The 17,818-nt window shown below is 35.6% G+C and overlaps 1 protein-coding gene across 1 annotated transcript in view; it reads right to left on the reverse strand.

Annotated features, from left to right (window-relative positions):
• LAMA2 (laminin subunit alpha 2) overlaps nucleotides 1-17,818 on the reverse strand; it is a 382,277-nt gene that overhangs the window by 151,144 nt on the left and 213,315 nt on the right. Inside the window, exons 15-17 of the mRNA XM_050893952.1 lie at nucleotides 14,651-14,762; nucleotides 10,654-10,767; nucleotides 4,039-4,166 (exon numbers count right to left, since the gene is read on the reverse strand). Coding sequence (XP_050749909.1) covers nucleotides 4,039-4,166; nucleotides 10,654-10,767; nucleotides 14,651-14,762 — 354 coding nt within the window. The remainder of the gene's footprint in view (nucleotides 1-4,038; nucleotides 4,167-10,653; nucleotides 10,768-14,650; nucleotides 14,763-17,818) is intronic.

Raw genomic sequence — 17,818 nt, forward strand, 5'->3', positions numbered from 1 at the left:
AAATAAGATCCTGCTTGTCAGTCCCAACCTCACTCTTTCTAAGAGCTACATGGGAAACTTTGTGGAGATGCTATCACAGCTCATTATAGCATTGCACAACATTGACTGTACCACAGTTCCATCAAGAGCTCTGAATTCAACTGCATAAATTTTAAAGTACTTATTATTACTAAGCAATAATAATGAATAGCAGAACTTCCATGTTTTAAGGGTCATGCTCAGACCTAGCATCCTTTGATTCTTTCTCTGACTTAATAGTCAGTCCACCTCTCAACACTAAACATTAATATACTGAGAAATTCCCATCTGCATACTATAAAGGAGATATGTGATAGCAGGGTGAGAAAAGAAGAGTTTATCTTCCTGATTATTTAGAATCTCATTACTCACTAGTGATAAATACTAATGAACGCTGTGTATTATCTGTCAAAAAAAGCTTCAAAAAATCTTAGTCCCTCTTGATTCATCATCACTCTCTTCAGTTTTTACATAAGGTAAATATCAGTCCTTAATATCAGTCAGGACACGGGACAAGTATGAATACACAGCATGGGCATATATGTGATAGGTCTATGTTGGGAGGGCTTCCTAAAAACTTACAAGTATGTTACAGAAAACATCTCTTGGGAATAAGTTTGTGATTTTATTTAATTCTCCAAGAAAATATTAAAATTCTGAGACCAACCCGAACTCCTAGTTCACATGCTACGAGTTTACTTGTGACCTTCCCAGGCTAAGTGAGATAGAAGATATCTCCCATTTCCAGTGATAAAATATTCCTGTCAGGGTCTTCATTACCCATACAAATTTATTGCCACTTCAAGAGAACAGCAGTAATTATCCCAGACATCTACATTTGGTAGAAAGAATTATATAGTAATGTGTCTGATAATTTCTATGGAAAAAAAAAATTGGTTTATTTGAAACTCCTTAAAGACTAAGAATGTTAAAACAGTTTGTAAGAGTGATGCATTAATGAGAAGAGATAAGACGACAAAGTCAAGCATGCATTACATATGCCATTTATAATACGGGTATTGATCTCATTTGCATCATATAAGTACAAATATGGAGATATATGCAAAAAGAGGAAAATATAGCCCAGGATCTAGAAAACAAGCTTAGACAACTTAATTTTAGTTTCCTGATTTGGCCAAGCGTTCTTGTCTGACATATGGCAAGTCACTTATCACTCTTGTACTTCAGAAGGCAGTTTTATGATTGGCTTCAATGATTGCATATGGGAACTGCTGCCATTAGGAAACAGGAGATGGCATGAGCAGCAGTTAAATCAGCTTAAGTTAACTATAGAACACCACCATCACATTTCTAAAATGGACAGAACATTTCTCCTCCACCTTATGTGGCATTGCAAAGAAAAAGACTCAGGTGCTGTGAAAACAGTGATGGTAACCATTATAAACATCATAAAGAAATAAGACACTGCTATAAAAGACAAATTCAATTTCTTAATAGAAATATATCTCAGAGGTTCATTACATGGACAATATTCTCTATGCACCAGGAACTTACTATTAAGCTTAGAGACCTACAGATGCCCTGTCATGCCATGTTAGGCATTAAATACTACAGGAATGAAAATCTATAGACAGCTATTTATAATCATTTGTACATAAATGAGTCACTTGTTAGGTTATTCAGAAGTAACATGACATATACTACCTCTGTACAGTGAGATGAGCTTGGTAGAAATGTCTTTATTTTTCATGTGAAGGATGTGTGAAGGAATCTGAATTGTTTACATATATTATCCCTAGCATACCAAACTCATTGCCAGCTAAATAAGAAAGAAAAACGAGTATTTTAACGGCCTTCAGGTAACACATTAAATCTTTAACAACCTCTTTTTTTTCCTCATAAACAAATTTAATAATTGGTCTAGAACTGTAAAGTCATGAGAGCTTGAACCTTACAATGAGTTCTACAAAGCTTGAGGATGTTGTTCAGTTTTACTTTTGTCTGTTTTAGAAATAGGAAACTATTGCACAATTCTAATGCAGGGCTAAACTTTGTAGGGTTCAGGACGCCCACAGTTTCACAGTTCAAGAACATTTATATTCTGTGTTTGTTTTGTACCTATATTTTTCAAGAAAATTAAATATTAAAAAGGGGACTCTCTTGTTGAATTTCCAAAAAAGAAAAGTAAAGCAGCCAGAACTCTGATGAATATGTAATAGAGGTCTCCAGGCACTTTGCCAATAAAAACCTAAATTCAATCTATTTGACTTGGTTTGTTGCACATCTGCAAAAGACATAAATGTGATAGTGTTTCTCCTGCTTTGTCAGTACAGTGTTCTCAAACAAGAGGAAGAGAATTAATTAACTATGCAAGGAAATACTAAGTATGTGAAAGCAATGAGGACGTCAGAGGAACCATGCCTGAGCAGCAGACATAATAAACCTAGGTATATCTAATAAAACCAACTGAAGAGCTGTGCTAACAGGAAGGCAGGCTCCCATTCTGCAATCCCCTGGAATTTCTACTGATAAGCGCTTAGATTATTCCTGCCCTGATCAGTGCAATTTTAATAGGACACAATGCCACTGCAGGCAACAGTGTTAGTCCGAACTACTTAAGAGCAAAATCTGGTTCATCTGTGCCGTATGTTGGCACACTGCCATTCAGATGATGTTCTCTTCTTTACTTGCATCTTGCAGAGCTCCCTCTCTGTGCGAGTGGTAGCCACGCATTTTGCCCTGTAAACCTTAAGAAGTACTCTTTATACTTTTAAATAGTAAAGTGCATTTCATGGACAGAATCTGACTTCTGTTTTGGGAAATACAGGGTGAAATAGAAGATGCAGGGCTGAAGAGAGAAAAAAAAATTACTCCAATGGATTTATCAGCTCATATAACCACTTAAAGCTTTTAAGCTGTGTGCAGAGCTTGGGATGGGGCAGCCTCTGTGCATAGTTTACAACCTTCCAGTACAATCCTACAATCCTTCTGAAATGCTTATGTGGACTAACAGTGATTCTTTTCAGAAGGGAGCCACATCCAATCTGTGGCTGGAATTCGGCCAAGCATTAGTTACCACTGCAAACATGTCAGATGCATACCCAACAGTTCCTGATCTTCCTGAACAATTATTGTACGTGTTGCACCACAGCGGCTCTTCTGCGTAATCTGGATGTGTGCTACTTGCACCAGGGCTCCTTTTCTCTGAAGCCATACTGGATGGCATAAATCAAATGTGCTAATTCAAACTGATACACATAATTTCCATTTTTTTTTATATGCATAAGAAAAGCTAACCAGACAAGATTCAGAACAGTTTTCTTCAACTACATTGCGTCAAATGATTTTGATATTGTTGTTTTCCAAGCACTGACTGGGACAAAATCAATGAAAAAAATGTTCAAGCCACTTGGTCTATTAAATTATAGGTAGCAAGTAGCACAGACAAGCTTTTGTAATGAAGGAAACATTTGTTCTTAGATCAGAGTTTTGATTCACTTTTCACTATTATTTTTATTTAATAAAACAAATTTATAGTGATTATTCTGAGATATGCTGACAAAATATTTTCACTTGCAAGATCTAAGGCTGAATTCAGATTCTAAATGAATCAACATTATCACTGAATGTTGACTGGAAGAAAAGGAAAATTAAAAGCAGAAGAAATCACTATTTTATCTGATCAACATAAATTGATTTTAAATTCAATTATTAAAAAACCCTCACATGTCAAATCTGTAAATTCAGCTTTAAAACTAGAAACAACTACTCTTAAGGAGGACAGAAAAGCAAATGCTAGTTATTGATTCAAAGAGCAGTCATCCAAATTCTGTATTGTTCTTTCTAGCCTAGTCTCATCCAGCTTTTGTCTTGATCTTTGCCTCTCTGTGAAGCTAAGCACTCTGTACAATTGTAAAAAGAGAATAAAAGTTTATATTGCAGAATATATTATTTGATTAAAAGACAAAAAATCTCAAGTGCACATGCAAAAGTATAAATTCAAAAGTTATGCAATTTACTAAGTGAAAAAGTGTAACACACAATAAATATACATCTTACTTGTTAGAAGGTGTATTTAGGGGGCAAGCACACAACTGACAGTCTTCAGCTGTCCCTTTAGTAGGATCACCATAGAAGCCAGGAAGACATCTATCACAATATGAACCACCTGTGTTGTGTTTGCAGTCCTAAGCGGAAGATGAAAAGTACAAATTCACAATTAGAGAACTTACATAGGGAAAGTCCTTGAAGGTCATTCACCTAGCCCATCCTCTCAACAGGATTGTAAGAGGTCTGCAACATATATTCTAATTTTCTGCTGCTGGTTGAGAGACAGTTCTAGAGGTTAGCTGTCACAATCAGTGCTTCATACGTGTCAGGTATTTGTGTTCTTTTGGATAATTTTTCTCTATGTAAAACAAAAAGAATATTTAACTGCAGACCTTTATCTTTCCACCATACAACAGCTGCATTATTGTTTTAGCTTGCTTAAGGAAAACCAACCTTCAGAGCAGCACAAAACAGGTTTAGTATTGCAGTCTTGTAACAGGCCATATTTTGTGACAAACAGTTTTCAGATGTTGATCCCAGAAATACAGCCCAGACTATATAATTTATAAAAATGAATTATTACATTTCACATCTAAGTGCATTAGCTCATTTTATAAGGTATATGGCTAGCAGTATACTAAATATATTTGTGAACAGTAGCAAAGCCTGAATTACTTAATTAATACTTGTTTGCTAGAATAGCATCCAGACTCTATTTTATGAGTAGAAACAAGGATGAGTACACTGTATATAGGACCCTATCCAACAGTTTGTGTTCCTGTATGTGACTGGCTTTCGTAATACAAGAGACAGTTTACCTGAGCATATGAAACATCCAATGTAAAAATGGCAGCACTAGATCTGCATTTTAGTATATAATCTTTGGCCTGATCTCAAATTAAATGATCTTTTGGCAGAATGGGAATTGGTCCTCTGAGAATAGGCTTCCCGTGATGACTTGTAAGAACCAAGTTTGAAAGAGTAATTACCCCTTCTATTCTTCTTCCCCCTCACCATATAGGATTTAGAAATTCTAAATAATTTGGCAGGATCCATGATAGGCTCAGCAAATTAGTTTTCTGGCTTAAACTCTTTCCTTTTTTTTTTGCCACATTTTTAGCACACCACACTATTCCTTTCACTGCTATTTGCCACAAGATACCCAAGTGTAGCCCTTTCACAGTGTAAAAACAGAGAAAGCAGGAGAAATGTTTTTGGCTTTTAAATGACATCTTGATGTGCTTGGGTATAGACTGAAAAGCATATGGCAAGTTGAAAAAGCCAAAATGAAAGCCATGAGGGAGATTTTATTTAATGGGGTGTGTTCTGATCTGATTTAGACAATGGGCCAGATCAAATCTAAAATCTGTTTCACCGAAGCTGCTGCTTAAGAACTCTTGAGGGTTTGGGTTTTTTTAAAGTTATTAAATATATATTATATTATATATATATATTATATATTAAATATATTTAACAGATAAATTCATCATAATAAATTTATGATTTAATTTAAAATATTTAAAAGAACACTTTAAAATTGTTTTCTCATTTTAATAAGTCATGCATATGGCACTGACTGATATTTAACAGCCTTACTGTCTGAAAGACATAATGTATCCTCAATAAAGGATAAAGAAAATGGCACTATTCTAAGTAACACTGATTTCTTCTTCACGACTTTCCAGGATTGCAATGATTTGTATGCAGTTTTTTTGCATTGTGCTCCACATAGCCAGTACCAGACATTTCGGCAACTGAAAAAGCCCAGTACCCTTTTCAGTCACAAGCATACTGGAGTCAAAAGCATCTGTCTCCAGAAATGCTGTTTGCTGTTTAATGGGTGCATTCTTATTGCTTGTGTATACAATCAGCATATCTTTGAAATGAAAGCATTAGTCACAGTATTATATTTTCACATATTTGGTAGATTGTGAGCTAATACCAACTACTGAGACTCTTAGTCAAATAAAATTATGGCTTTAGAACCGTCAGCTGGGTTAAATTCTACTTCATTAGGTCATTTAAGTTCATTTGATTGTTACTTCAAGTGCTGTCATTCAAAAAGAATCTATTGGCCATACTGAAAAAGTAGCTGGGAACATTAAGATAAGCTTTAAAAGAAGATGTGACAAAAATAATTTAAGTGTTTCAAGAGAAGAATCCTTTGCAATTCAACTTTTTTAAGGCATCATGTCAAATTATTTGTACTTTTTCTGAAAAATAATGGATTTTTCTTTTGTTAAGTTTAGCTTTAAATATCCTCAGACATATCTTAATGTTTTTGAAGAATATGAACAGCTTATATGTCAAGGACGTTATTAAAGTGAGAGGAGCTAAGACAGTATTTTAAAGCTACGCATCTCTTACAGAGTGGTATTTGCAGCTTCTGTTCTTTTTAAGTAAAAAACCTGAAACCTTCCATTTTGTAGGAAAACAATTCATGTTACAGAGAGCTGACCTTCTTCTCTTTGATGAATTATTTTCTGAAACTCTAACATCAGTCATTTCCACGTACTATGTCTAATTCTCCTCAATCCAGATCTCTCTATCTGCTTACGTCCTCACCATGAATCAATAAATTTAAAAACAAAAAAGAAAAGAACCCCAAACGTATAGTACCAAAATCTGAGCATACGTTGCATTGTGCATATGTTAAAGAGTTTAGCTGAGAAATAATGGTCTTGTGTGGTCCTATACTTTTCTCCCTGAGCCAGTCTGGATTTTGCAGGACAAAGAACAAGGATTATGTAGTACGTAGATGTGGCATAATTTGCCTGTTCTCTTCGGTGATGCATTAAACTGTATACTAATTTGCCAAATTTATAGATCACTTTAAGTACTGAAGTAGATGAGTTATTATGTTCTAAAGATATTATCAATACTCATAAAAAAATTGTGTTTTCTTGATATCAGTTGGTTGAATTTGTTTGAAACTTGCCAAATGTATAGCAATGGTTTTGAGCATCATCTAGTTTCAGCAGTGTCTAATTATACCGAGATTATTTCCTTAAAACATGCTTAAGCCTGTGAATTCTTAACTTCATGTTTGTAGGAACATTTAATTATTTATTTTGTGTCATGAGACTGGGTATAAAGAAGATCATGATCAACTGTCCCTAACCTGCCCAGTACATTATATACCCTTTCTTTTTATTCCCTTGGAAATATAGTTTGTTCCAACACATTGATCTAGTGGTTTTGGTAAAATCAATGCCTTGTTCCATAGATCCATAGCCTTTGGGGCCAGGAACGATTTTATGCCCAAATCTTTATGCTTTCAAATTCCAGGTACTGGATCTCAAACTGGATCTGAATGCATCAATTTTCTGGACCTCTTTTATCTCCAAACACCATTAAACTTCACTCAGACAACCTCTGAGTAAGACAGACTGTGAAATTTATTTTTGTCCAAAATTTTATGTACGACTCAGACCTTGTTGCCCAAAGACTTTATTGCTGATGTCCTGGAGCATGTTTTCCACCACTTCCTACTGAGCCAGCTCTCACTCCTTGGAAGAAACCAAATGAACACCTTTATGCCCAGTATCAGGGAACGCTAAATTCACACTGAAAACCACTCCTGCTTAGCTACATATGCAGCTGACTGTATATGAATATGGAAAGAAACAGTCTGAACAGAAGGCTAGTGATGAAAACAAAACTTTAATCAGGGAGCATGACTGAGTCCAAGATAGTGCCTTTGGCACACTGCTGCCCTTCCTCAAGATCTCTCTCACAGACACAACCAGGGAAGCTGCTAGTTTAAGCTAGTTAAAGAAAGGGAAAGGGTAAGCTTGGGTGCCTATTTTAGTATATTCCCTAGCCATCCAGACCAGACAATGGTATTACGTCTTTGGAAGCATGAATATGCTCTTCTGGCATTTTCAAACTACCGTAATGTCAAGATTACATGGACAATTCCCTTTCCTGGTGTTACAAATGCAATCAGGATTCTGCAGAGGCTTTACATGATTTTCACCTGTGGTATAGCCTATACTGCATTTAGCTTAGGATGTATCATTTTGTTACGGTGTATATGAAGATGGGTGAAGACATTTTGTTGCTCCTGCGATGAACACTGTCTCAAGCACATGTCCACTAGCTCTGACACTGGCCTCAATCTACACGGTATATGACATTTACACACGAAGGAATAAAATACAAAATGGATGCCACTGGGGACTGCCCACTTAGCAATCTGAGCATATCTTAGGGGAGAAAGATCTGCTTTCTCTGGGCTTACAAATAGGAACGTAGTATCCTGCAATGAATTAAACACCTTGAAATGTGTTTGCTTTTCACAAGGTTTAGGTTTAACCAACCTCCTAAAGCTACCGTAAATGTGTGTGTAACACTACAAAAGAGTATTTCTGAATGTTAGAACTTGCCCTATGTACCAAAGCAGTTATGTATATCACAATGGTAACGAGAATGATGTATCATGCAGCTCTCTATATGGTTGCTGTGGCGATCAAAGGGCTTTGCAGGTTACTGCAAGATATGCGTTAAAATGAGCTTTTTATACAGGCCTGTGTCGAAGCAGATGATTTGAGCTTTTATCATGAGTCAAAAACATATTTCAGCTCCTTTTCAACTACATTTCAAAGCTAAGGAAGAACAAAAAGAAGTATCATATCAGTAAATTAGGTGCCTAAATTGTCTGTTGTATTACTGAAAAAACACCATGAATAATAATAAGGAGGCCAAAAGGCTGTGTAAACCTCAATAGAAAGAATGCCTTTGATGTGAAACATTTCTCTTTTTCAGCATTCAGACTTCTCTCTCTTTCACTTCAAAAGGCTTATGATCCAAATTGAATAGCAGCATTTAATAGCCTGCATGGATACTAACCAATCTAACTTCACTTACAGTGTTTTCAAAGTAAGCTGCAAGAAAATCCACAACTGATTTTAAGCTCCCTGTGCGCCTCTTCTTTATAGCATGATCTAGTATAAGCTCAGACAGAACACATAAAATACAGAATGCTTGATAACGCATATAGATTAAAGTACATTTTCAACTGGTTATTTTCCACTTCCTTGCCAGTGCTGTTATCTTTACACCAGCGTGCTTGAAACATCAGAAGGGGGAGCTCTACTGTCTCAGTCAATAGTTCTCATCAGCTGAAAAGTGCAAAAGTATGCACTATATGGCCTTCTCTCATATCCAGGCTGCTGCTATGGACAAAAATAAAGAGGGAACTTGTGCAAGGGCTAAAATTTGAAGACACAGAAGCAAGCAACCTCAGAACTTGCATCTGGCTATGGACCCCTAAGCAAAATAGTCAATAGTTATGATATACCTTAAACAGGATTCTCCCTTCCCTTTCTTTTCTGTTAATTGATTTTATCCCACACTGATGTTATAGACATCATAGCTGGAGGCTATGGTCATTAATGCAATAAATTTTGTCTTTGTCAAGAAACACAAGTCTGTATTACCCTAGTGATAAACATTTTCGTTGCGTATAAGTGAAGGATTCAAAACATGACTGTCATGTCATATATATTTTTCATCCTAGGTACTTCTTTAAGGCTTACAGTATAATTAAATTGAGAATCATTTCAAGCTTCTATTCAAGAAAAAGCAATTTGAAAAATTCACTGATCCACACATTATGGATATCTTGTTTTGCACTGCAATGCAATTAAACATCTTGTATGGGCAAAACAGGAAGAACAGTGATAATCCTAAGTGCCAAATTACATTGAAAAAAGCCTGAATTTTAATTTTGGATTTTTCCCAGCAGCTTTTTCTTAAGGAAATAAAAGGGAACATTTAGAAACATGCACAATACAGAGTCTGCTTGAAATTCTGTAGGGAAATGAGAGTATGATATCCCACTAAACTGGCACTGGCTCAAATTGTGTTTCTGCAAGACTAATGAAATGAGACATGTTGTTTCAAGCTTCATGCCATGTCAGACAATATAAAACTAAAAATGCCCTTGAGTTAATCAGAACAGTCTATTCAGCATAATTCACCCATTCCAAAAGGCTACTGAACGGGCTGGAAATAGTGGTGTGCTGGTAGGCTTGCTATGGATAATATCACAGATTTAATTGCTGAATTAGTAGGTAACTACATAAAATCTCCATAGCCTACAAGGAAAAAAAGTTGATTTAGCCCAAATCATATGCTTTTATTATTTTTCTAAAGTACAATTTATTAAGTGTTTCTTCAAGATTTAGCAGGAATTTAGATGAAGGAAGTCATTAACAATATCTTCTTGTCATACTAGAACAGAATTTACAAAGTTACCTGCTACATACTATAAATCGAATACACTGAAGGAGACAGATGGGAGGGGGAGATAAATCTTGCATGGAAGAATATTGATATATTTGCTGCTTTCTGCATGCCATACCTTATACTATTGATTCTATTTCAAAACATAAATCCTATGTGAATAAAAAATTCCTTTTGTTTAACTGTAGAAGCTACCATATCTTGGTATGAGGGGATCCTTAACTTCAGCAACAGTTCAACATGAAGATCTCTTCTGTTAATCGCTGGCTTTTTTCTCCTTGAGTATTTCAGGTCTCAGAGGTCGTTAATTCAACTGCACAGGTATATTGAATTGATGTTGGCCATGTCCATCAAGTTTCCCGTAGTGACACTTACCAGGCATTCTCCTGTGATATCATCACACAATTCTGCATGACCAAAGCATGTACATGGTGCACAGACTCCACCAAAAATTGTGCCATTCACACGCCTGTGTCGAGGCCAGCAAGACTGCAAGATAAATTAGATAAAAAGTTAAACTCTTTCTTGAACAGAGAAAAGAATGAGATTTTTAAAATATTGTTGCATTTGATACTTGCACACAGAAAAACATACTTGTCAAATTAATAAAAATAACAACATTTCTCTAGAAAGTTGTTCTTCCTGGTGCTATGGCTTTGCACTGACCTTAGCCTTACTGGCAGGTGTGAGATTAGAGGAAGCCTTAACTTGATCATTCTTCTGAAATGGTAAAATAGAGCAGAGAAATGAAGAACTGAAATATGACAGCATCAAAGCAAGAGGTATAGATTGAAAAATAGCCAGAAGGCAAAATACTGAAGGAGAGAGAAGGAGGGAAGAAAACCCCAAAACAACAAAAATCTTTTCTGAGAAGTTCAGCTGCAAAGAGCAATTAAAATACCATTTAGTCTTTCTTGTTTGGAGTCTAACAAAAGGCTACGCTGAAATAAAGCACAGGCTGAAAACAAAGCCATCCTTTTACTTAGAAATTGTGCTTCTTCAATATAAAGTAGTCATTTCCCTTTAAGAAAGTGCTCTGATTTTTTATTTTTTTTAAATGTTAAATTCAGATCAATATTAAATGCATGGCCAGTTTTTTCTTAGGAAAGGTGACATCGTACAACTGTGATTCATCAGCGAAAATTCAGCTATTCCATTTCTTCATAATAAGATGTCAAGCAGCAGTCTTCCTTACTATATATCTCACAAATGGCTTTATAGTTTTTGCAAACTATCTTTCCTCAATAAGACTGCTCATGTGATCCAAGGATTTTGCATAATATAAAAAAGTGCATGACAGAGTGTTGACCTTCAAAAGCACCTGGCTAATACAAAGAGAAAGTTTTGTAGTGATAGAATACTAACAGTATCATTTAATAAAGAAAATCCCTTCCCCTTCACATACACTCTCCAAAAAGGTTACAAGAAGATTCTCCTTTTTTGTCTTACTCCTGCAAAATGTGAAAGTAATTTGAAGATGAATTGATTCTTTTAAAAAAACATTCCAAAATCTGAGACATTATCCTTATTTTTCCTTTTTTTCATTCTTGGTTACGCATTTTGTAACAAAACCCATAAATACTAAAAATTAAAATTCAGAGTTATAAAATCCAAAAAAGAAAAACAGGTTAAAAGAAATTGACCTATTTTTTTTTCTGTAACATGAGATGCAACTGCCTAAGCTGTTTCTGTATAAATTTATAAATCTTTTTCCTCTTTCGGTTTTCTGAAAAGAATGATCTTGTGCACAGATATGCACAGATATACATGATATTGCACAGGATAAGGCTCCAAAAGTCACAAATTCCAAAGGCTTAGACATGGAATATCAACAGCAAGGCTTAGAACAGAACTAAAATAAAAGATTACAGATGGGGGTCTTAACAAAAGAAATGATGTAACATTCAAAAGTCAGGAAAGTTCTTGACCATCATAGTGATGCAAGTTAAACACAACTTCTTCCACAGTGGAAGTAAAAGAGTAGATAGAAAGGGAAAAAATCTGATGGAGAAGAGCAATTAGATGTGAAGATGTTAACAAACAAAGGCCAGAAGATTCACATGAGTAGAGCAAAGTAACTATCACAAATGAGTCCAATTGGTATTTGAAATTTAAAATCTGATCTGCTTTACCTATGCTCATGCAATTCTGTGTTCATTTCTCAGATATACTAGCAAAACCATAACAATTTTCTTTTACTAGAATCTTGTAGAAAATTAATTTAAAATTTGTGTAATGGAACAATGTCACAAGAGACAGCATATTTTAAATGGGATTCGTTGTCTTCTGAAGACTGATTGTACCAAAACAGTCACAGCAAGAAAATAAGTAAATAATGGTTGTTTTTAGTGCTGCAGCGTCTATGCCAGGTACCACAACATCATTATGCAGTAAATAAACACATAGATTAAATTAAATGAAGAAGAGAAAATGAACTGAAAACATGCACAAAATCAATAAAAATGAAACACCGCTAGGTTGAAACTGGAAGAAGCAAAGTTTTGGACAAGGCCAAAAGTATTCAGAAGAAACAAGATACGGTATTCTAAAAACATCCACATTTTCAATTTATCTTTCCATACTTTCTCAACTGCTAGTTTGCCCGGAAATCTAGAACTTCACTGTTGGTTTTTTTCTTGCTTGTCTTTGTTATAAAAAGCACATCGATCTACTCAGAACACCAAAATATTTCCCATTTTTTTCTATCAAGCACAACTGTTCAATGCATATCATGTGTTGAACACGAAAGACTCCTGAGAAATGAATTCAGTGAATAAAGGCATGGAAACTAAAACTTTTAACTGTATCACTGTTATCGTAAGATAGGCCAGCTTTGTCAAATGGCATTTCTGAGCTGTCCAAAATGCTCTGAAATTCAGTGAGGGGACACAGGAAAAGTCTGCTCATGCAGAAGTCTATCATATCTTCTTGGCCTTCAATCTTGGGAGGAAAACCAACATACAGGTAGGGACTGCAATATGGTTTAGTTCAATAGGTCTGTGGTTAGCGCTCAGCCAGGGCAGGAATCAAAGAGTGTCCATGCCCACTAGTGTCCATAGAGACTTTAAATCTGCAGCTATCTATATATGTACTTTCTATTGTGGAATATGATCTTAAGTATATATCAAATTTCAGGGACTGTAATTGGAGAGAAGGTTTAGCATTGAAGGACACAACATTGGACAGAGAATTTCAGCAACACCAAGGCAGGAATTCTATCCAAGTCCTTCAGCTTCTACAACAAAAGTAGATATTGAAACATCTGCAATCAGGGCCTTTCCAACTGCTTTCTGGGAAATCACACCTAAATCTGAATTGAGAGGAAAAATGGACAAGTTAAAAAAAGAAGTGTGAAGCACAATGACACTTCATCCAGCTTTTTTCTTCAAATAATTGAACAGACAGACAATGGTCATACTTCAAAATTATTTCTCAGCCAAGGTAGGCAATATTCTTCTCCAGGTTTTTTTTCCGTCTGTACCATTTTGGAAGTGATAGGAATATCCATTAATTCCTTCAGGCCTTCTTTCTACATTAGTTTATCTAGCCCCAGCAACAAGCAACCACATTTGGCATGAGACTAGACTCCAAGCCCTAAATATCACATATAAGCATGGAAGATTTTAAAGAAAAAGAGAGCTGACAAGCAAATGCCTAGAGTGCCTGTGTAAATGGCATACTGTTTGTAGTTTTGTGAAGCAGAGCATCTTGGTGTTTGAAACAATTTCCTTAAAGGCAAAGCTTTTGAAGAATTTTTCTTTGGCTTCTATTTACCCCGAGCTATGCCCACGTGAGCTAGTTAATCATATGTATACTTGTATGAACACATTCTGTGTGAACTAATGAATTTGTTAGGAAAGTGGGTATTTTCTGAGCATGTGTGTATGTTATTATCTGTAACAGGATGAAACTAAAGTGAAACAATCCTCACAAGAACACACATGTAATCCTCAAAGACTCCAAGGCAAATGGCAAAGCCCTGGGAAAACAAAAGAGGAAACTCAACCACATTAACTCAGATAATTTGATCTGGCTTTGTTGTGCACAGGTCAAATAACTCTCATTTTCCTTCTAATTGTGATAGTTTCGTGCATTTGTAATATCAACTGGCTGAGGAGTACAAATACCGCTTTCATTTTCTTTTTGTTAAGAGAAATGTCTTTCCATAACACAGAGGTATAAAACTTCAGATTTCAAATATTATCAAATATAATGAACCACCACCTAGAAATAAAGGTAACTAGACAAGGTATACCAAATTCCTAACAGGACGGACAGCTCTCTTACTATTTTCTACCAACACAGGGCCACTGGTTGCTTACAACTATCACAGTGTTAGCACAACTGATTTAGACTGCATCGTGATACTCACCTCACACGAGGTACCATCATACCCCGGGGGACAGTCGCATAACTCTACTGCAGACGCCACCTTTCTCCCAGTTGAAGTGTGGTCAGCAGCTTCAAGGCTAACGCTTCTTAGCCTGGATGTAACAGAAATGAAACAGTTAAAATAGCAAATTAGATGGAAGTATATGTGCAGCTGGATGCAACAAACAGTATATAGTGACATTCAGTGGCTTGTTTGTTTTCCTGTTTAAAAATAAGGAGGTTTTCATATTCATCTATTTCTTCCTAAACTACATGTCTGTAGGCTTGTTACTATTTTTGTCCATCATGTGAGGGAGACTACGGTCAAACACACATTGATAAAAATAGATTAAAAAAGTCTCACAGCACTGTACCAGTAGATGGAAGGCTATTACTGGCCTGCAATCCACATGTGCCAACTTGCATTGCAGCTGTATATATAGAAAATTTGACACTAAGCAGTGTCTTCAAAACATATAAACCACTACTCCAGCTTTCTAAAATATTACATCACTAAGTTTTGGTTATAGGGTATTTTTATTCTGGAGATTTGACCTCTGAAAAAGATTTCAGCTCTGTCCAGGAGGATCTAAGTATTATGTGTATGAAAGAAAAAGGTATGTACATAAAAGAAAAAGGAAATCTTCTGCCATGTACCTTGGTTTCCCCAATGACAGAGAAGACAGAATTGGAGAATTTTCTGTTCCATGCACAATCGCCCTTAAAAAAAAAAAATGCTAGACATCGGCTAAACAGCCATTGTTTAGCCAAACACAGAACATGATTTTTATTTAAAAAAACATGGAAGTATGATGAGAGACACAACAAAAGTCTTTTGATAATCTTACACGTAATATGTGGAACAGATGTAGTTTACCTCAACAGTATCCATTTGGGGAAAGAAATTGGGATTTGGGGATTTAATTCTTATGAGAATTCAGAAGGAACATTAAGGCATTATAGAAGCTCAATGACTTCCATTTTCACTCAGCAATCTCAACAGAGTGTTTGATTACTAGAGCTACGTGAAAAGCTTCTTTTGAAGTCTTTTTCAGCAGAAAATACCTTACTACCATGACATGCATTTTGTTAATAATCAATTTGCTTTGGAAAATGTAAAACAAACTTTTTTTCCTCCATACTAAGGCATTTATCTTTTGGCTGCCAAAAAATCCTGAAAATTATTTGGATGACCTTGGGTAAGAAAACATCCAAGGAAAATATTTTGTTGCTACTGCAGCAGCTGGAGGAAAGGTTAAGACAGGATATTCTCCCATTCAATTTTATGACTACTCTCAATAAGACAGACATGAAAGGTAAGTGGAAAAAAAGAAAGATTTCTGAAATTAGGATGGAAGCTTCAGAAAAGCAGAATTTTTACCATCACTAGGGATATGACTGGACTTTGGAGGGACTACCATTGCGGATTATGCAGTTAGAAACTTGAATCTCATTTGGTGATACTAGAACATCTGTAAAAGGTTCTTGAAACTATTTTAAGAGAAGAATGCATGTTCCTATTCAGATCTTCAGTAAGATCTCACTTTTCAATATTTCCCCTTCGCTCCATTGCTGCATGCTTATGTTGCAATCATCCTTTTGAGTTTTCCTTACAATAAGATAACCAATCTCTAGGATATTAGATATCAAATGGTCATGACTTTAAAAGTAAAAAATCTAACAATTTAAGGAGAAAAATCTGTAAATGAAGAAGCAAATTACTAGTAAAAGGCCGAATTTTATTTATCTTTTGAACTACAGCTAGTTCCCTCTCAGCACAGATCTTGGAATAAAGAGAAGCACTTACACACAGAAACAATCCGCCCAGTATTATCCCACATTTGTATTCACTGAATTGTTCCAATTTTCATTACGTTCTACTATTTGCTAAATGGGATTTTAATGTGTTTAACAGTTTTTAGCATTAACAGTTACCCAGTGAAGAAAGCTGCAGTGATTTTTTTTTCTCCCATTTTGATGTTGCAATTTTGATTCCTCGATGCCATTCTGCATTCATTAAAATACATAATGCTGACAGTAATGGGGCACTGGATCCTGGAGATGCATGAACAATTTGAGATTCGACATCGAGACCAAATACTTAAGCTGACTGTTACTGTCAGCAGGCAACTGTTGACTTCTAAAAACAAACAAGATTAAAAGGGAAGGGGACGTTTCAGGCAGTATCAGCATAGTTTACTGTCTGCTGTGCCAGGCATCTGAATCACATCAGCTACATAAGGCACATGAAGTACTGACCCAATCATCACTCATTTGTCTTGAAGCCAATTCTGCATATGGAAGAAAACCCTTGGCCTTTCCTTCCCTCTTTCTGCTTGCATCTAGCACTGATTCTATATGTGGTTGCAAGCAATCCATTATCTTTAGCACCACAATTTCCAATGCCCATCTGAGTGTCTACAAGATTTACCATCACTGGCCACTCTGAATATTAAAACTGAAAAAACAGTGCTACTAAACTTCCTTTGAAGCACAAGCTAACAATATTAGATTAAACAAAATGATAAAAGAGAGCTGTCTTTTCCTGGCCTGTTGCTTCTACCACAGATGGACTTAACTGCAACAGTTTGGAAGATCTGTCAAGTTAGAGCAGGATCTTGATTTAAACCCAGAAGCTGTAATCACTTTCAAATTGATTGCTGCATTTCTGTGTTCTCATTTTTTATCCTACTTGATCCCCTAAATGAAAGCCCACTCATTTGAGGAAGCTTCCTAATTACGCCATAGAGCATTCTAAGCTTAAAATAACCCAAAAAATATTCTCAAAACCATGCTCAAGTCAAACTCACCATTATTACATTAATATTGTTTAGTAACTACTTGAAAGTGCTACTGATTAACTAATGTTTCTAGTAGGTCAAACTACACAAGGGTGAAAAATATAATCTTTAAGTTAAAGCTCTTGCTAACTGGAGACAGGTCCATTGAATTTTTAAGTTTCTTTCTACATGACTGCAAGAAAGTTGCTTAATCTTACAATGTCTCCATTCTGGCCTCTTCTCAAGCACAGATTATAATAGCATCCTTGGAAATCCTTACACATGTGGTGTCATTATCCATTTTGAAAACATTCAGTATTTAAATGAACAGGTTGCTTAATATAGCAATCTCTAATTAGTATGTTGCATAATTCTGCTGATGCTTTGAG

The sequence above is a fragment of the Gymnogyps californianus genome, chromosome 3 (genome assembly GCF_018139145.2).
Source record: "Gymnogyps californianus isolate 813 chromosome 3, ASM1813914v2, whole genome shotgun sequence".
In the NCBI taxonomy this organism is placed as follows: Eukaryota; Metazoa; Chordata; class Aves; order Accipitriformes; family Cathartidae; genus Gymnogyps; species Gymnogyps californianus.